A 16,644-nucleotide genomic window follows, 5' to 3' on the forward strand; every position below is an offset into this window, starting at 1 on the left:
ATCAACATAAAAACACAATATACACTTACAATTAGTGCAAAAACCACAAAAAACTCCCTTTTTCATGACAAAAACGTCCCTTTTTTATGACAAAGGGGAAAAAAAGGACCCCCCCTTTTTGTGTAGTCTATAAAATAATTACACATAGTTTGATTTTTGGTGATTTTATTACATAATGCCTATAAGAAAATGAGACAAAATCTTCAAATGATAACAAACATTGAAGGGGCGGAGCTAAGGATGTTAAAACATTCAGAGTTAAACTTTTTTTCAGTCACTCAATTTAATTAAAAAAAAATTTTTGCAGAAAGATTCCAACCATTGATATATTCTGTGAATTAAAGATGACATCATGTTAGTCAATAAATGCTCAAACAATCCATGTCATGGTGACAATGCTCACTACTGATCAATATCGAGGGCCAATAATAAACTATCTATGGGACTCAAATGACTCCTTATTTACATGTCATGCTGTAGTTTGCATGGAAGTATAAATCACACGAGCTCTGATGGCGGTTGCATGACAGACGTCAAACGATTGAAGACATGAACTGTTTCCCAAGTAATGACAGTTTGTGTACATCAGTAAAAAAACACACAGGTCCCTTCATGTAGGTTCAAGTTTTGTAGTGTAAATAAGGCACAAGTGCAACATAAAGTGCAAACCGGATGTGACCTCTTTCACGTAAAAAGCTACGTGGTTTACAAACCACACCTGAGAACTAAAGAATCGCTGAAAGTGTCCGTGTATATCGTAAAAAACATTTTTTTTTTTTAAATCTGTAGATACCGCAATAAAAAAAAAAAAAAAAAAACAGCAACTCAGTTCCCAGAATTTTAGGGTGACATTTAAAGTGACTTACTACTGTAAATTGAAAAAGGTCACCAATGGAATTTTGGTGCAGACTGAACTGCCAGTTTTTACCGATGAGTCTACGTTATTTCTTCCAGTGATTACAGTTCATGGACAAACGGTAAAAGTTGACTGAAAGTTGCAGTTTTCTGTACAAAACTAAAATTTACATGTTTACAGTAAAAATCTGGTATCTCCGCTCCACCAATTTTTACCGTAAAAGTTAGTTTTTTACAGCGCAATACTGTAAATAGAAAAACATCACTTATTTTTATAGTATCAATCAATGATTATTTATATAGCCCTAAATCACAAGTGTCTCAAAGGGCTGCACAAACCACAACAACATCCTCGGTAGAGCCCACATAAGGGCAAGGAAAACTCACACACATTGGGACATCAGTGACAATGATGACTATGAGAAACCTTGGAGAGGACCTCATAAGGGACCGAAAGCAATGGATGTCGAGCGGGTCTAACATGATACTGTGAAAGTTCAATCCATAGTGGATCCAACACAACCATGAGAGTCCAGTCCAAAGTGGACAAAGTAGTAAAATTCCGGCGACTGGGCAGCCCGTCCATTTTCTACCGCTTGTCCCTTTCAGGGTGACGGGGGGGTGCTGGAGTCTATCTCAGCTGCATTCGGGTGACTGGGCAGCCATTTAAAAAAATATTTTTTACCGTAACATCTGACTTCTTTTTTTTTTTTTCACATTCAACTAAGTACATAAAGATCAATTTAAAAAGATTTTGGTGGTAATAACACAAGAAAATGAAAACATGACATTGATTTATTTCTACTTCCCTAACTTGCAGACACAATTGATTGAAAATATTCTTTAATTTCTCAAAAATTTGAGGAAACGTAAACTGTCCCCCCACCCATTTTCAAAGGTAATAGAACATTGTGGCATATATTTAATTACATGATGGTTATGAAGGCCTGCTGAGTTCTTTGTTAGTGCGTATACAGTAAATCATTTCATTTTGCACTCTTTTGAAATAATCATCAAATTCTATTCCTCGAATACCATAATTACTTTCAAATAGTTGAGGTGGGAAGGAGAAAAAAAAACATGTTTTTTCCTATTTTACTCACTCTGCTCAGTATTTATTGCCTTTTTTCATTTTACCCTGAAAATAATCCTATTTTTCCCTGTTAGCCCAACTTTAAAGAAGCCAAAGCAGCATTTACAAAAAAACAGGTTTTACGGTAAAATTCTGCAACTGAGCTGCCATTTTTTTTACCGTATAATCCTGACTTTTTGTCCACACTCCAGATGTTTTGGTGATAGTTGATTTATTTTTGTACTTTTCCGTGTGAGGAAAAAGCTTTTCTGGAGCATTCTACATTGCAGACATGAACAGCAGCGGCTTCCATGTAGACTGACTCAAGACTGGTTCAAGACTGACTTGCTGTGGGACGCCTGCAGGGCCCAAGGCTGCACTCGCCCTTGTCCAAAGAGCGTGTAGAAGGTGGCTCCAAACACGTTGATGGCGCCGGCGATGAAGAAGACCATCTGCCATTCTTCTATGGTGTTCTAGAAGAAGACCACACCTTCATTTTATGACGTTTGTTGGCCAGAGAGTCATGAAGACGAAGCGCTTCTGCTTTCATTAGAGGATCTTTGACTAGCATTTTTGCAGTAAATCCTTAAAAAGAGCATAGAACTCCTGTCGTATGGAGGATAGAGGATCTTTGACTTCCCTTTTTGCAGTAAATCCCTGACACAAACAAACCACCTGTTGTATTGAGGAGCTTTGACATGCATTTTTCCAGTAAATCCTTAAAAAAAGCATAGCACTCCTGTCTGGAAGTATAGAGGATCTTTGACAAGCATTTTTGCAGTAAATCCTTAAAAAGAGCATAGAACTCCTGTCGTATGGAGGATAGAGGATCTTTGACTCCCCTTTTTGCAGTAAATCCCTGACACAAGCATAACATTCCTGTCGCATAAAGGATCTTTGACTAGCATTTTTGCAGTAAATCCTTAAAAAGACTAAAAAACTCCTGTTCTATGGCGTATAGAGGATCTTTGACTCCCCTTTTTGCAGTAAATCCCTGCCACAAGCAAACCACCAGTCATATAAGGGATCTTTGACAAGCATTTTTCCAGCAAATCCTTAAAAAAAGCATAGCACGCCTGTCTGGCAGTATAGATGATCTTTAACTAGTATTTTTGCAGTAAATCCTTAAAAAGAGCATATAACTCCTGTTGTATGGAGGATAGAGGATCTTTGACTCCCCTTTTTGCAGCAAATCCCTGACACAAACAAACCACCTGTTGTATTGAGGATCTTTGACAAGCATTTTTCCAGTAAATCCTTTAAAAAAGCATAGCACTCCTGTCTGGCAGTTTAGATGATCTTTGACAAGCATTTTTGCAGTAAATCCTTAAAAAGAGCATAGAGCTCCTGTTGTATGGAGGATAGAGTATCTTTGACTTCTCTTTTTGCAGTAAATCCCTGACACAAGCAAACTACCTGTAATATAGGGGATCTTTGACAAGCATTTTCCCAGTAAATTCCTTTAAAAAAGCATAGCACTCCTGTCCGGCAGTATAGAGGATCTTTGACAAGCATTTTTTAAGTAAATCCTTAAAAAGAGCAGAGAACTTCTGTCGTCTGGGGGTATAGAGGATCTTTGAGTCCCCTTTTTGCAGTGAATCCATAAAAAGGATAGCACTCCTGTCGTCTGGGGGGTTTGAGGATCTTTGACTCCCCTTTTTGCAGTAAATCCCTGAAACAAGCATTGCATTCCTGTCACATAGAGGATCTTTGACTAACACTTTTGCAGTAAATCCTTAAAAAGACTAAATAACTCCTGTTGTATGGCGTATAGAGGATCTTTGACTCCCCTTTTTGCAGTAAATCCCTGAGACAAGCAAACCACCTGTCGTATTGAGGATCTTTGACAAGCATTTTTCCAATAAATCCTTAAAAAAGCGTAGCACTCCTGTCTGGCAGTATAGAGGATCTTTGACAAGCATTTTTGCAGTGAATCCATAAAAAGCATAGCACTCCTGTCATCTGGGGGTTTTGAGGATCTGTGACTCCCCTTTTTGCAGTAAATCCCTGAAACAAGCAGAGCATTCCTTTCGCGTAGAGCAGGGGCGCTCACACTTTTTCTGCAGGCGAGCTACTTTTCAATTGACCAAGTCGAGGAGATCTACCTCATTCCTATTTATAATTTATATTTATTTATTTATGAAAGAGACATTTTTGTTAACAAGTTAATGGTGTTTAATGATAATACAAGCATGTTTAACACACAGATTCCTTTCTTTCATGAAGACAAGAATATAAGTTGGTGTATTTGATTCTGATGACTTGCATTGATTGGAATTAGACAGTGGTGCTGATAACGTCCGCATTTTCAAATGGAGGAAAAAAAAAGTCCTCCTTTCTGTCCAATACCACATGAAAGTGGTTGGATTTGGCATCTCATTTATCCAACTTGCATACTCGTTTTTAAACACTTTGTTATGAGAGTAGCATATGTGTGTGGCCCTTTGATGTCTGGCAGCAGGTGAGTGACGTCAGTGAGTGTGCGGGTGGGCAAGCAAGTGAGAAAGCGGTCGCTGAGGGCGGGGGAGAAATACATTGGCATCAAACTCCGTAGCTTGCTAGCTTGTGCACGCTAGCTTTCTGAGACTCTTATTTTGTTTTGACAGTAGGTACAGAGTCTCTAGAAATAAAATGTGTTTCTCTACGTCCGCCCTGTTAGTGATTTTTTTCTTAAATATGAGCTTGCAGCAGCCAGCGTCATCTCACAAGATCCTCGGGTGCCGAGAATGTCAAACAACTGACGAAAGTGAAGTCTTGGTATGATTGATGATTGCTCATTTTTATGTATATTTTTTAATGCCTGGCTTGAGATCGACTGACACACCCTCCGAGATCGACCAGTCGATCGCGATCGACGTAATGCCCACCCCTGGCGTAGAGGATCTTTGACTAGCATTTTTTCAGTAAATCCTTAAAAAGACTAAAGAACTCCTGTTGTATGGCGTATAAAGGATCTTTGACTCCCCTTTTTGCAGTAAATCCCTGCCACAAGCAAACCACCAGTCATATAAGGGACCTTTGACAAGCATTTTTCCAGTAAATCCATAAAAAGCATATCACTCCTGTCGTCTGGAGGTGTAGAGGATCTTTGACTCCCCTTTTTCAGTAAATCCCTGAAACCAGCATAGCAATCCTGTCGTATAGAGGATCTTTGACCAGCATTTTTGCAGTAAATCCATCCATCCATCCATTTTCTACCGCTTATTCCCTTTCGGGGTCGCGGGGGGCGCTGGCGCCTATCTCAGCTACAATCGGGCGGAAGGCGGGGTACACCCTGGACAAGTCGCCACCTCATCGCAGGGCCAACACAGATAGACAGACAACATTCACACTCACATTCACACACTAGGGCCAATTTAGTGTTGCCAATCAACCTATCCCCAGGTGCATGTTTTTGGAAGTGGGAGGAAGCCGGAGTACCCGGAGGGAACCCACGCATTAAATCCATAAAAAGCATATCACTCCTGTCGTCTGGAGGTGTAGAGGATCTTTGACTCCCCTTTTTCAGTAAATCCCTGAAACCAGCATAGCAATCCTGTCGTATAGAGGATCTTTGACCAGCATTTTTGCAGTAAATCCCTAGAGCATAGCACTCCTGTCATTTGAGGATCTTTGACTACAATGTTATCCCTTACAAACAGCACAGGACTCCTGTCGTATAGAGAATCTTCGACTTGCATTTCATCAGTAAATCTCCAAAACAAGCATAACACTCCTGTCGTATAGAGAATCTTTGACTGTTTTTTCAGTAAATCTTTAGAAACAGAATGGCACTCCTGTCGTATAGAGGCTCTTGGACTAGTGTTTTTGCAGTAAATCTCTAAAATATAGCATGTCCATAGCGTTTCTACTCGTATGGATTCTTAATTCTTCAATCAAGGCAACGTTTGTAAGTTTTACAATACAACTAAAACAATTCTTACTTACTAAACCGTCCCATGTGTGATGTTTGTAGGAGTGTTTTCATATTTGTACGTGCTATCATAATCAAGCTAGTGTCATTAGCATTAGTTAATATGCTAAAACGTTTACAAGTGTCTGTGTTAGTATTATTAACTTACAATGGCATTACTTTTATGTGATCTTTTAGGTATTTTAGTTTCGGAAACTCACCAAAACGTCACTGTGGAGTTATTGAGTCTGTTTAGCTGATTGGAGAGCTAGCTCGCGCAGCTAGTGGGTCCATGACGATGACTTCTGTTTTGTTTGATCAGCCGTTTAACTGCCTTGTTACAGACACGGTTTTGAAACAATTGAAATATGTAAATAAATATTGTGAAAATAACAAATTTCACAACGTACGATGACTTCTGTTTTGTTTGATCAGCCGTTTTACTGCCGTGTTACAGGCACCGTTTGGAAACAATGAAGGTATGTAAATAAACATTGTGTATATAAAGTTAAAGTACCAATGATTGCCGCACACACACTAAATCCGGCGAAAGTATTCTCTGCATTTGACCCATCACCCTTGATCACCCCCTAGGAGGTGAGGGGAGCAGTGGGCAGCAGCGATGCCACGCCCGGGAATCATTTTTGGTGATTTAACCCCCAAGTCCAACCCTTAATGCTGAGTGCCAAGCAGGGAGGTAATGGGTCCCATTTTTAGCGTCTTTGGTATGACTCAGCCGGGGCTTGAACTCACAACCTACCGATCTCAGGGCGGACACTCTAACCACTAGGCCACTGAGTAGGTTACTAGATAAGTAATTTAGATGACTTCTGTTTTGTTTGATCAGCCGTTTTACTGCCGTGTTACATGCACCGTTTGGAAACAATGAAGGTATGTAAATAAACATTGTGTAAATAACTAATTTCACAACGTACGATGACTTCTGTTTTGTTTGATCAGCCGTTTTACTGCTGTGTTACAGACACTGTTTTGAAACAATTAAAATATGTAAATAAACATTGTGTAAATGTGAAGTGAAGTGAAGTGAATTATATTTATATAGCGCTTTTCTCTAGTGACTCAAAGCGCTTTACATAGTGAAACCCAATATCTAAGTTACATTTAAACCAGTGTGGGTGGCACTGGGAGCAGGCGGGTAAAGTGTCTTGCCCAAGGACACAACGGCAGTAACTAAGATGGCGGAAGCGGGAATCGAACCTGCAACCCTCAAGTTGCTGACACGGCCACTCTACCAACCGAGCTATGCCGCCCCAATAAATAACTAATTTCACAACGTACGATGACTTCTGTTTTGTTTGATCAGCTGTTTTACTGCCGTGTTACAGACACTTTTTGAAACAATTAAAATATGTAAATAAACATTGTGTAAATAACTAATTTCACAACGCACAATGACTTCTGTTTTGGTTGATCAGCCGTTTTACAGCAGTGTTACAGACACTTCTCAAATCAATTAAAATATGTAAATAAACATTGTGTAAATAACTAATTTCACAACGTACGATGACTTCTTTTTTGTTTGATCAGCCGTTTTACTGCCGTGGTACAGACACCGTTTGGAAACACTGAAGGTACGTACGTAAATAAACATTACAAAATATTTTGTACCGGTATAAATCTGCGGCTTAGGGTCTGGTGTGGCTAAAATATGTCAAAATATTTATTTCTTCTAAAATATACATTTCTTTGTGACAAATAAATGTATAAGAAACATCTGTGTGTCGACACATGATCTATATTCCTGTACACTGACTACTCTTAAGAATATCTCTTAGTATTTATTGTCCCTTGACAAGATGTAATGAAACGAAAATGGCAGAAAAAAGAGGTTCTTACGTTTGCAGTGAGGCTTCTGGCGATGAGCGGTCCCACCATGCCGGGGATGGTGGCGAAGGAGTTGGTGATGCCCAGCAGGATGCCCGAGTACCTGCCAGGACCACAACGACACGGCCTGGTCAGTGCTGGGAGTTTGCGTGAGCAATCTTGATGGATCGCGTTATGTTCTTCCTGTTCTGTGGTTATCGTCACACGTGGGCGGACCTAATGTAGCGGCCTTACGAGGGAGCGATGTCCAGGTGGTTGATGTTGAAGCCCGACGACGACACGCCGCCCAGCGAGGAGGAGATGGTGAGGAAGGCGATGGCCAGCGTGTAGTTGCAGCCCGTGTAGCCCGCCGCCACCAGGAAGATGCCCGGTCCGATCATACCTGCACACACATACCTGTAGTCCCTGGGTCCCGGGATTGGAAGTACAAGAACCTACCGATGATGGTGAAGGTCTTCCTGACGGTGACGGTGGGGTAGGAGCACTTCTCCCGCAGGTAGTCTGCCAACTGGCCGCTGAGAATGGCGCACACGGCACAGCCCAGGTAAGGCAGAGCAGACAACACTCCGTTCTGAAGTGGGGCAGCAAATCCATCTTTACATTACAATCTGCTCCGTTTCTATAGCAACAAGCACATCACACGCCGCCCTCTGTTGGTTGACTCAAGTAGTGCAGTCATCCATTGAACTGGCGGAACAATGAAATCATATAAATAGACAAATCTTTGACCAGCAGTCCTGCAATAAATCCTTAAAACCAGCATAAAACTCCTGTCATGTAGAGAGGATCTTTGACTGGCAGTTTTGCAATAAATCCATAGCACTCTTGTCGTCTTGATCTTTGACTCACATTTTTGCAGTAAACCAAATAAACTAGCACAACACTCCTGTTGTATGGATGATCTTTATTTGTTTTTTGTAGTAAATCTTCAGAGTATAACGCTCCTCTCCAATAGAGGATCTTTGATTATGGTTTCTGCAGTAAATCCCGACAATTAGCATAGCGCTACTGTCGTACAGAGGATCTTTGACTAGCATGTTTTTATTAAATCTTCCTGTCATATAGAAGAACTTTAACACATGTTTTTGCAGTAAATCCAATTAACTAGCATAACCCTCCTGTTGTATAGATGATCTTTGACTGTTTTGCAGTAAATCTTTAGAGTATAACGCTCCTCTCCTATAGAGGATCTTTGATTATGGTTTTTGCAGTAAATCCTGACAATGAGCATTGCACTACTGTTGTATAGAGGATCTTGGACTAGCATGTTTGTATTAAATCTTCCTGTCGTATAAAGGGTCTTTAACTCGTGTTTTTGTAGTAAATCCAATAAACTAGCATTACAGATACTAGAACTCCTGTTCTACTATAACCCTCCTTCTGTAAAGATTATCTTTGATTTTTTTTTGCAATAAATCTTTAGAGTATCTTTGATTATGGTTTTTGCAGTAAATCCTGACAATGAGCATAGCGCTACTGTCATATAGAGGATCTTTGACTAGCATGTTTGTATTAAATCCTCCTGTCGTACACAGGATCTTTAACTCGTGTTTTTGCAGTAAATCCAAAAAACTAGCATAACACTCCTGTTGTATAGATGATTTTTGACTATTTTTTGCAGTAAATCTTTAGAGTATAATGCTTTCTTTTTTTTTTCTTTGTCATTAAAATGGGAGTTTTTTTGTGTTGGTGCACAAATTGTAAGTGTATCTTGTGTTTTTTTTTGTTGATTTAATAAAAAATAAATATTTTTTTATTTTTTATTATTAAATTAAAAAAAAAAAATTCTAAAAAATTATTCTGTACCAATCGAGCTGCGGACCGGTGGTTGGGGACCACTGATATAGAGGGTTGACTAGTGTTTTTGCAGTAAGTCCTTAATGAGGGCAGCGCTCTTGTCATAAAGAGGATCTTTGAATATCCTTTTGGCAGGAAATCCCTAAAACGAGCATGACACTCTTGTCGTGTCGATGATCTTTGACTATTGTTTTCGCAGTAAATCCCTAAAACGAGCATGACACTCCTGTTGTATAGAGGATCTTTGAATAGTGTTTTTGCAGTAAATCCCTCAAACGCGCATAACACTCCTGTCGTATAGAGGATCGTTGACGAGAGTATTGCAATAAAATCTTAAAACGAGCATAACACTGGAAAAGCTTTGACTAGTGTTTTTGCAGTAAATCCTTCAAACAAGCATAACACTGGAGGATCTTTGACAAGGTTTTTTGCAGTAAGTCCTTAAAAGGTTTCTTTGACTCTCCTTTTTGCAGTAAAAATCCCTAAAACGAACATAGAGATCCTGTCATAAAGTCTAGAGCACATGTGCCAAACTTGAGGCCCGGGGGCCAGATCTGTTTCGCCACATTATTTTATATGGCACGCAAACACCTGGAAATAATATGCGTTAAGTACTTTATCTTTTTTTATCTTATTAAATGTTTTAATTTTTTTCAATTTGGACAGAAAAATTAATTTACTGAATGAAATCGCATGCTTTTTTTTTAACTTAAATATTGCAACAAATGTATTATCATACTTTTAAAAAAAAAACTTGTTGACAAAAAAAAACCTATGATTTCAAAGCAAATTATCCATCAAGTTGTATAAATGACAATAGTTATTTTGGTAAAAATGTTGGTGGTTTTCACAGCATATGAATGCAAAACTTAACCACTGTATTTTGACGGTAAAATTTCTGGCCATGTAGCTGATAGGTTTTTTTTACCATAAAATCTACTGTTGCTGTTTTGACTGTGTATTACGGTTCCACAGGTTTTTTTCATGGTAAAAAGCTAGCGGCTCAGAAAGTGGTAGTGTTTTTCCCATTTACAGTAATATGTTGAACAACCACTGTACATTTTTTAGCCAAATTCTGGTGACTTCATGTAAAAAAAAAAAAAGAAAAAAAAGAAAAATAGTAATACTGTTTTTCTGCTTACCGTAACATGTTTAAAAAAAACAAAAACACTATTTCGCAGTAAAATTTAGGGCACTGAGTTGCCAGTTTGTTGACTGTAAAATCTACATATTGTTTTAGTGTGCATATAAAATTGTATTTTCCTACGCTTTTCCACCCGCGGCTTATAAAACGGTGCAGCTAATTTTTGGATTTTTCTTCGCTGACAGCCATAATGCAAATAGCTTCTGCGGCAGTGCCCTTCGGTTTAGATTGAGCTTCTAACCAAAGGTAGAAGTGCTGTTCCATCTTCTAACCATCCATAGCGTTCTACTTCAATGGATTTTAAATTCATCAATCCAAGCAACGTTTGTAAGTTTTCCAATATCAAACTAGCCTTGTTAGCATTAGCTAATGTGCTAACACATTTACACGTGTCGGTGTTAGTATTATTAACTTCCAATGGCATTCTTTTGGTATTGTTTCAGTTTCACAAATTCCTCAGCAAATACACCAGAAGATCACTGTGGAGTTGTATAGGTAAATGTATATATTATTCACTGTTACAAGCAGCCCTCTTAGAACAGCCATAACTGCCATGTGGCCCTCGAAACGAGTTTCCCCTGGTCTCAAGGATCTTTGACGAGCCTTTTTGCAGCAAATCCTGAAAGAGCGTAGTGCTCCTGTCGTATAGAGGATCTTTGAAGAGCATTTGCTTGTATTTAAATTTGTAATTTTATGAGCCATGTGGTGAGGCCAAAATGTGAAAGTATAACAAAGCCTTTTGTTGACATTGTGTCGTTTAAAGTTACTTATTTCTGTAAAGTTCCTGCGCTTGTGATTCAATTTGTGATGTCACTTCCCCCTTCGTGCACATCTTTTTCTCAATAGTTTGTGTGAATTGTCAGGTGTTTTGGGGTTAAACAATTGTTTAATTGCTAATGTTCCTCCTTACAAATGATTGCAGGAGAACATTGCAGCTGTAAGTACAGTAATTTGGCCACTAAGGGGCGACAGAGACTGCATGATCATGCATTGAGTGCTGCTGATTGAGTTAGGTGGGTTCTGACATGCTGACAAAACAATTCCCTTATCCTCAAGACTTTGTATTTTTGTTATTGACGTATGACTCAATGAAGTTTGCTGAAAATGGATTTTTGACAGCGTTACTTTGACCTGAGCTCACCCCTTAATGTTAAAATCAATCCACTCTGAAGCTATGACATTTGACCTGTGACAGACCACACTGGATGGGAGTCCTGACCTGCTGGATGCTGAAGCCCAGGACGTCGCTCATGTAGGTGGGCAGCAGCGTGAGGAGTGTGTAGAAGGTCCAGTTGTACGAGAAGTGGGCCACCACGATGGCCAAGAGCGGGCGCGACGTCACGATGGCTCGCCAGGGGACGTGTCCTCCTGAGGGGGACAGCTGGTAGGACCAGGAATCACCAGTCAGCAGCGTAAACTTTGCAATAAGTCGGTGTTCTTGTCACATAGAAGATCTTTGACTAGTGTTTTTGCAGTAGGTCCCTAAAACAGCTAAGTACTCCTGACATTTGAAGGATGTTTGACTAGCGTATTTTTTTTTTTTTTTTGTAGTTGACTATTAAAAACAGCATGAGGCTCCTGCAATGGGAAGGAAATTTGACTAGCATTTATTCATTGCAGGTGGCCCTTGAACCACGTTTTCATCTAGAGGATATTTGACAGGCATTCTGTTATTTTTGCAGTTGTTCGTTTAAAACAGCAGAGCATTTCCATCATTCAGAAGATCTTTGACCAGCGTTTAGTTTTTTTGCTTTTGTTTTATCCATCCATCCATCCATTTTCTACCGCTTATTCCCTTTCGGGGTCGCGGGGGGCGCTGGCGCCTATCTCAGCTACAATCGGGCGGAAGGCGGGGTACACCCTGGACAAGTCGCCACCTCATCGCAGGGCCAACACAGATAGACAGACAACATTCACACTCACATTCACATACTAGGGCCAATTTAGTGTTGCCAATCAACCTATCCCCAGGTGCATGTCTTTGGAAGTGGGAGGAAGCCGGAGTACCCGGAGGGAACCCACGCATTCACGGGGAGAACATGCAAACTCCGCACAGAAAGATCCCGAGCCTGGATTTGAACCCAGGACTGCAGGACCTTCGTATTGTGAGGCAGACGCACTAACCCCTCTGCCACCGTGAAGCCCTACTGTTGTCCATAAAAAAGATCTTTGACTGTTTGCAGTTGGTCATCAAAAACAGCAGAGCAATTCTGTCAAACAGAGGATCTTTACTCAGTGGCCTAGTGGTTAGAGTGTCCGCCCTTAGGTCGGTAGGTTGGGAGTTCAAACCCCGGCCGAGTCATACCAAAGACTATAAAAAAATTGGGACCCATTGCCTCCCTGCTTGGCACTCAGCATCAAGGGTTGGAATTGGGGTTTAAATCACCATAAATTCCCAGGCACGGCACCGCTGCTGCCCACTGCTCCCCTCACTTCCCAGGGGGTGAACAAGGGGATGGGTCAAAAGCAGAGGACAAATTTCACCACACCTAGTGTGTGTATGACAATCACTGGTACTTTAATTTTAAATCTTTGACCAGCCTTTCGTTGGTCTGCTTTTTTGTCAGTTGGCCTTTAAAAACCGTAGAGCTCTCCTGTCTTATAAAGGATCTTTGACTGGCATTTTTATATATTTTTTGCAGTTGGTCATTAAAAACAGCATTGTGTTCCTGTCATATAAAGGAACTTTGACTGTTTTTTTTTTTTTAAAACAGTTGGCCATTAAAGGCCTACTGAAATGAGATTTTCTTATTTGAACGGGGATAGCAGGTCCATTCTATGTGTCATACTTGATCATTTCGCGATATTGCCATATTTTTGCTGAAAGGATTTAGTAGAGAACATCGACGATAAAGTTTGCAACTTTTGGTCGTTAATAAAAAAGCCTTGCCTTTACCGGAAGTAGCAGACGATGTGCGTGTGACGTCACCGGTGTGAGGGCTCCTCACATCCTCACATTGTTTATAATCATAGCCTCCAGGAGCAAGAGCTATTCAGACCGAGAAAGCGACAATTTCCACATTAATTTGAGCGAGGATGAAAGATTATTCGTGGATGAGAAAAGTTAGAGTGAAGCACTAAAAAAAAAAAGAAAAGGTGACGGCTCCAGGCGGCGGCAGTGGGAGCTTTTCAGTTGTAATTAGACACATTTACTAGGATAATTCTGGAAAATCCCTTATCTGCTTATTATTTTTTAGTGAGATTATAGTCATACCTGAAAATCGGATGGCTGCGGTGAACGCCAGTGTCTCTGAGAGAAGCCGAGGAGCCAAGATCACAGCTGCCTTTTTGAGCCGCAGGAGGAGGTCGCATAATCCACTGAAGTCCCATCCAAAAACTTGCTGGTTGACGTAGAGAAACATGTTCGCTCGACCGCTCTGTGTTAAAGCTTCACAACAAACAAATAAACACCGGCTGTGTTTGTTTTGCTAACGGCAGCTGCAATACACCGCTTTCCACCAACATCATTCTTATTTGATGTCTCCATTATTAATTCAACAAATCGCAAAAGATTCAGCAACACAGGTGTCCAAAATACTGTGTAATTATGCGATGAAAAGAGACAACTTTTAGCCGTGTGTGGTGCTGGGCTGAAATTTTCGCTCCGACCAATAATGTCACAAGCACGCGTCAACATAAGCGTCATCATTCCGCGACGTTTTCAACAGGATACCTCGTGGTAAATTTAAAAATGTAATTTAGTCAACTAAACCGGCCGTATTGGCATGTGTTGCAATGTTAAGATATAATCATTAATATATAAACTATCAGACTGAGTGGTCGGTAGTAGTGGGTTTCAGTAGGCCTTTAAGAACAGCACAGCGCTCTTGTCATACTAAGGATCTTTGATTGTCTTTTTTGTTTTGTAGTTGTTAAAAACAGCAGAGCGCTCTTGCCATAAAAATCATCTTATTTTATTTTTTGCAGTTGGGCATTTAAAACAGCAGGTTAGCTCAGGTTTCCACCAGAAGTCAAAATGCTTAAAAACGATATTATATATGTTTAAAAACAAAACCTTGTTATAGGTAACTGATGTTATTATTAGTCAAAACATTTCAGCCTTTTTTTAGTACATTCCGATTTTATGCTCTATTTTTCTTACATTTTCACTGTGGTTTTTATTCATTATACATATGTTTTTATTTGAAAACACACAACTTTTAAAATTGTAGCAGACACATTAGGTATATTTGCAAACCGTATTGGATCGGTATCTCCGATACCAGCCTGAATTTTACTTGGTATCGCACATCGCTACCAGCCAGATGTTTTGGAAGTGCTTGCACCGCGAGTCGAACCTGGTCAGGAAAGGTCAACAGGGACTGTTGCTGATCAGGCCCCATCTTCCACAAAGGCTGATGCTCTGTTTGTTTCTGAGCAATACTTCCATAGATCCTGCTAAACACTCTTTGCGGTTCAGAACTATTAGGTCTAAGGAACAGCTTGGAGTTGTGGCCTCTATATCCCCCTCCCCCACCAGACCCACACAGCTGGTTACTTCCTCCTACATAACTATCTCCTTATCAACGCAGACAACATAAGTTCCACTTTTGCACACTCAGACTCCAATCGCTTTTAAATTGGGACTTTTGCACTGACATTGTTTGCACTGCTTAGTATCTTACTTTAATTACTGTTGTTTTAGTTTCAGTTTTGTATTTGTTCAGTGAAGTTGAGTAAGATATTTGCATTATTCCATATTTTACATCTTTTAATCTTTTCCTACAAGAAATCGTACATTTGTATGTCAACAGTGGTACCTCAACTTAAGAGTGTTTGGACATAAGCGCTGTCTTTCAGACAATTGCTAGGCTTTAAGTTGCAAGCAAAGATGTGAGTAACGAGCTTCCCCGCCACCAGTTGGCGTAGCGAATGTCACAGTGAACCCCGTAAGACCCGATTAAAACAACCGATCTAACTCGCGAGCATTAGCTTACAGCAAAAGATGGACATAATGTTTTTTTTTCCAAGCATGGGAAGGAAGAAAGTGAGTGTGAAGGGCAGTGCTGAGATGAAGTGGATTATGTTCATTGAATTAAAGAAAGAAATCATCAAAATAATGACAAAGCGTGGAGCTAGCGAAGTTGGTGAAGCAGTTGAAGCGTAGCACTGCTAGTCTGTAACCTACTGAAGCAGAATGAGTCGATAACACCAGCCATGGACATTAAAATAATATCTAAAAGGCGGAAATGTAGCCCTAAGATATAGACAAGCTGCTGATGGTGTGTTTGATGGCAAAGCAGCTGGAAGGAGATACCATAGAAGTCCACTCTCTAAAGTATTGTACATTATTATTACATTACTTCATTAAAGTACTGCAATTGTTTTTACTATATTATATTGTATTGTTTTTATACAAAATATTTGTTTCTCTACAAATGTTTTTATTTTATTTTAAAAGGGTGTTGCTACATTTTAAAAATTAGTTGTTTTAGGAAGACCAAGCTTAAAGTGGGAAGCGAGTGCAGCTGAGATAGGCTCCAGCACCCCCACGACCCCAAGAAGGACAAGCGGTAAAAATGGATGGATGGATGGATAGAGATATGTATATATATATATATATATATATATATGTATATATATATATATATATATATATATAAACTATAGATACACTATATTGCCAAAGGTATTAGGTCACCTGCCTTGACTCACATATGAACTTGCCATCCCATTCCTAACCCATAGGGTTCAATATGATGTGGGTCCACCTTTTGCAGCTATTACAGCTTCAACTCTTCTGGGAAGGCTGTCCACAAGATTGCGGAGTGTGTTTATAGGAATTTTCGACCATTCTTCCAAAAGCGCATTGGTGAGGTCACACACTGATGTTGGTGGAGAAGCCCTGGCTCTCAGTCTCCGTTCAAATTCATCCCAAATGTCTTCTATTGGGTTCAGGTCAGGACTATGTGCAGGCCAGTCAAGTTCATCTACACCAGACTCTGTCATCCATGTCTTTATGGACCTTGCTTTGTGCACTGGTGCACAGTCATGTTGGAAGAAGAAGGGGCCCGCTCCAAACTGTTCCCACAAGGTTGG

At 40.0% G+C, this 16,644-nt stretch overlaps 1 protein-coding gene across 1 annotated transcript in view; it reads right to left on the bottom strand.

Annotated features, from left to right (window-relative positions):
• Positions 1 to 148: 148 nt before the first annotated feature.
• Positions 149 to 16,644, bottom strand: part of slc17a5 (solute carrier family 17 member 5) — a 36,296-nt gene continuing 19,800 nt past the window's right edge. Inside the window, exons 7-11 of the mRNA XM_061911315.1 lie at positions 11,825 to 11,986; positions 8,103 to 8,235; positions 7,899 to 8,046; positions 7,677 to 7,767; positions 149 to 2,400 (exon numbers count right to left, since the gene is read on the bottom strand). Coding sequence (XP_061767299.1) covers positions 2,251 to 2,400; positions 7,677 to 7,767; positions 7,899 to 8,046; positions 8,103 to 8,235; positions 11,825 to 11,986 — 684 coding nt within the window. The 3' untranslated portion in view covers positions 149 to 2,250. The remainder of the gene's footprint in view (positions 2,401 to 7,676; positions 7,768 to 7,898; positions 8,047 to 8,102; positions 8,236 to 11,824; positions 11,987 to 16,644) is intronic.

Source organism: Nerophis ophidion, linkage group LG09, assembly GCF_033978795.1.
Source record: "Nerophis ophidion isolate RoL-2023_Sa linkage group LG09, RoL_Noph_v1.0, whole genome shotgun sequence".
Classification (NCBI taxonomy): Eukaryota; Metazoa; Chordata; class Actinopteri; order Syngnathiformes; family Syngnathidae; genus Nerophis; species Nerophis ophidion.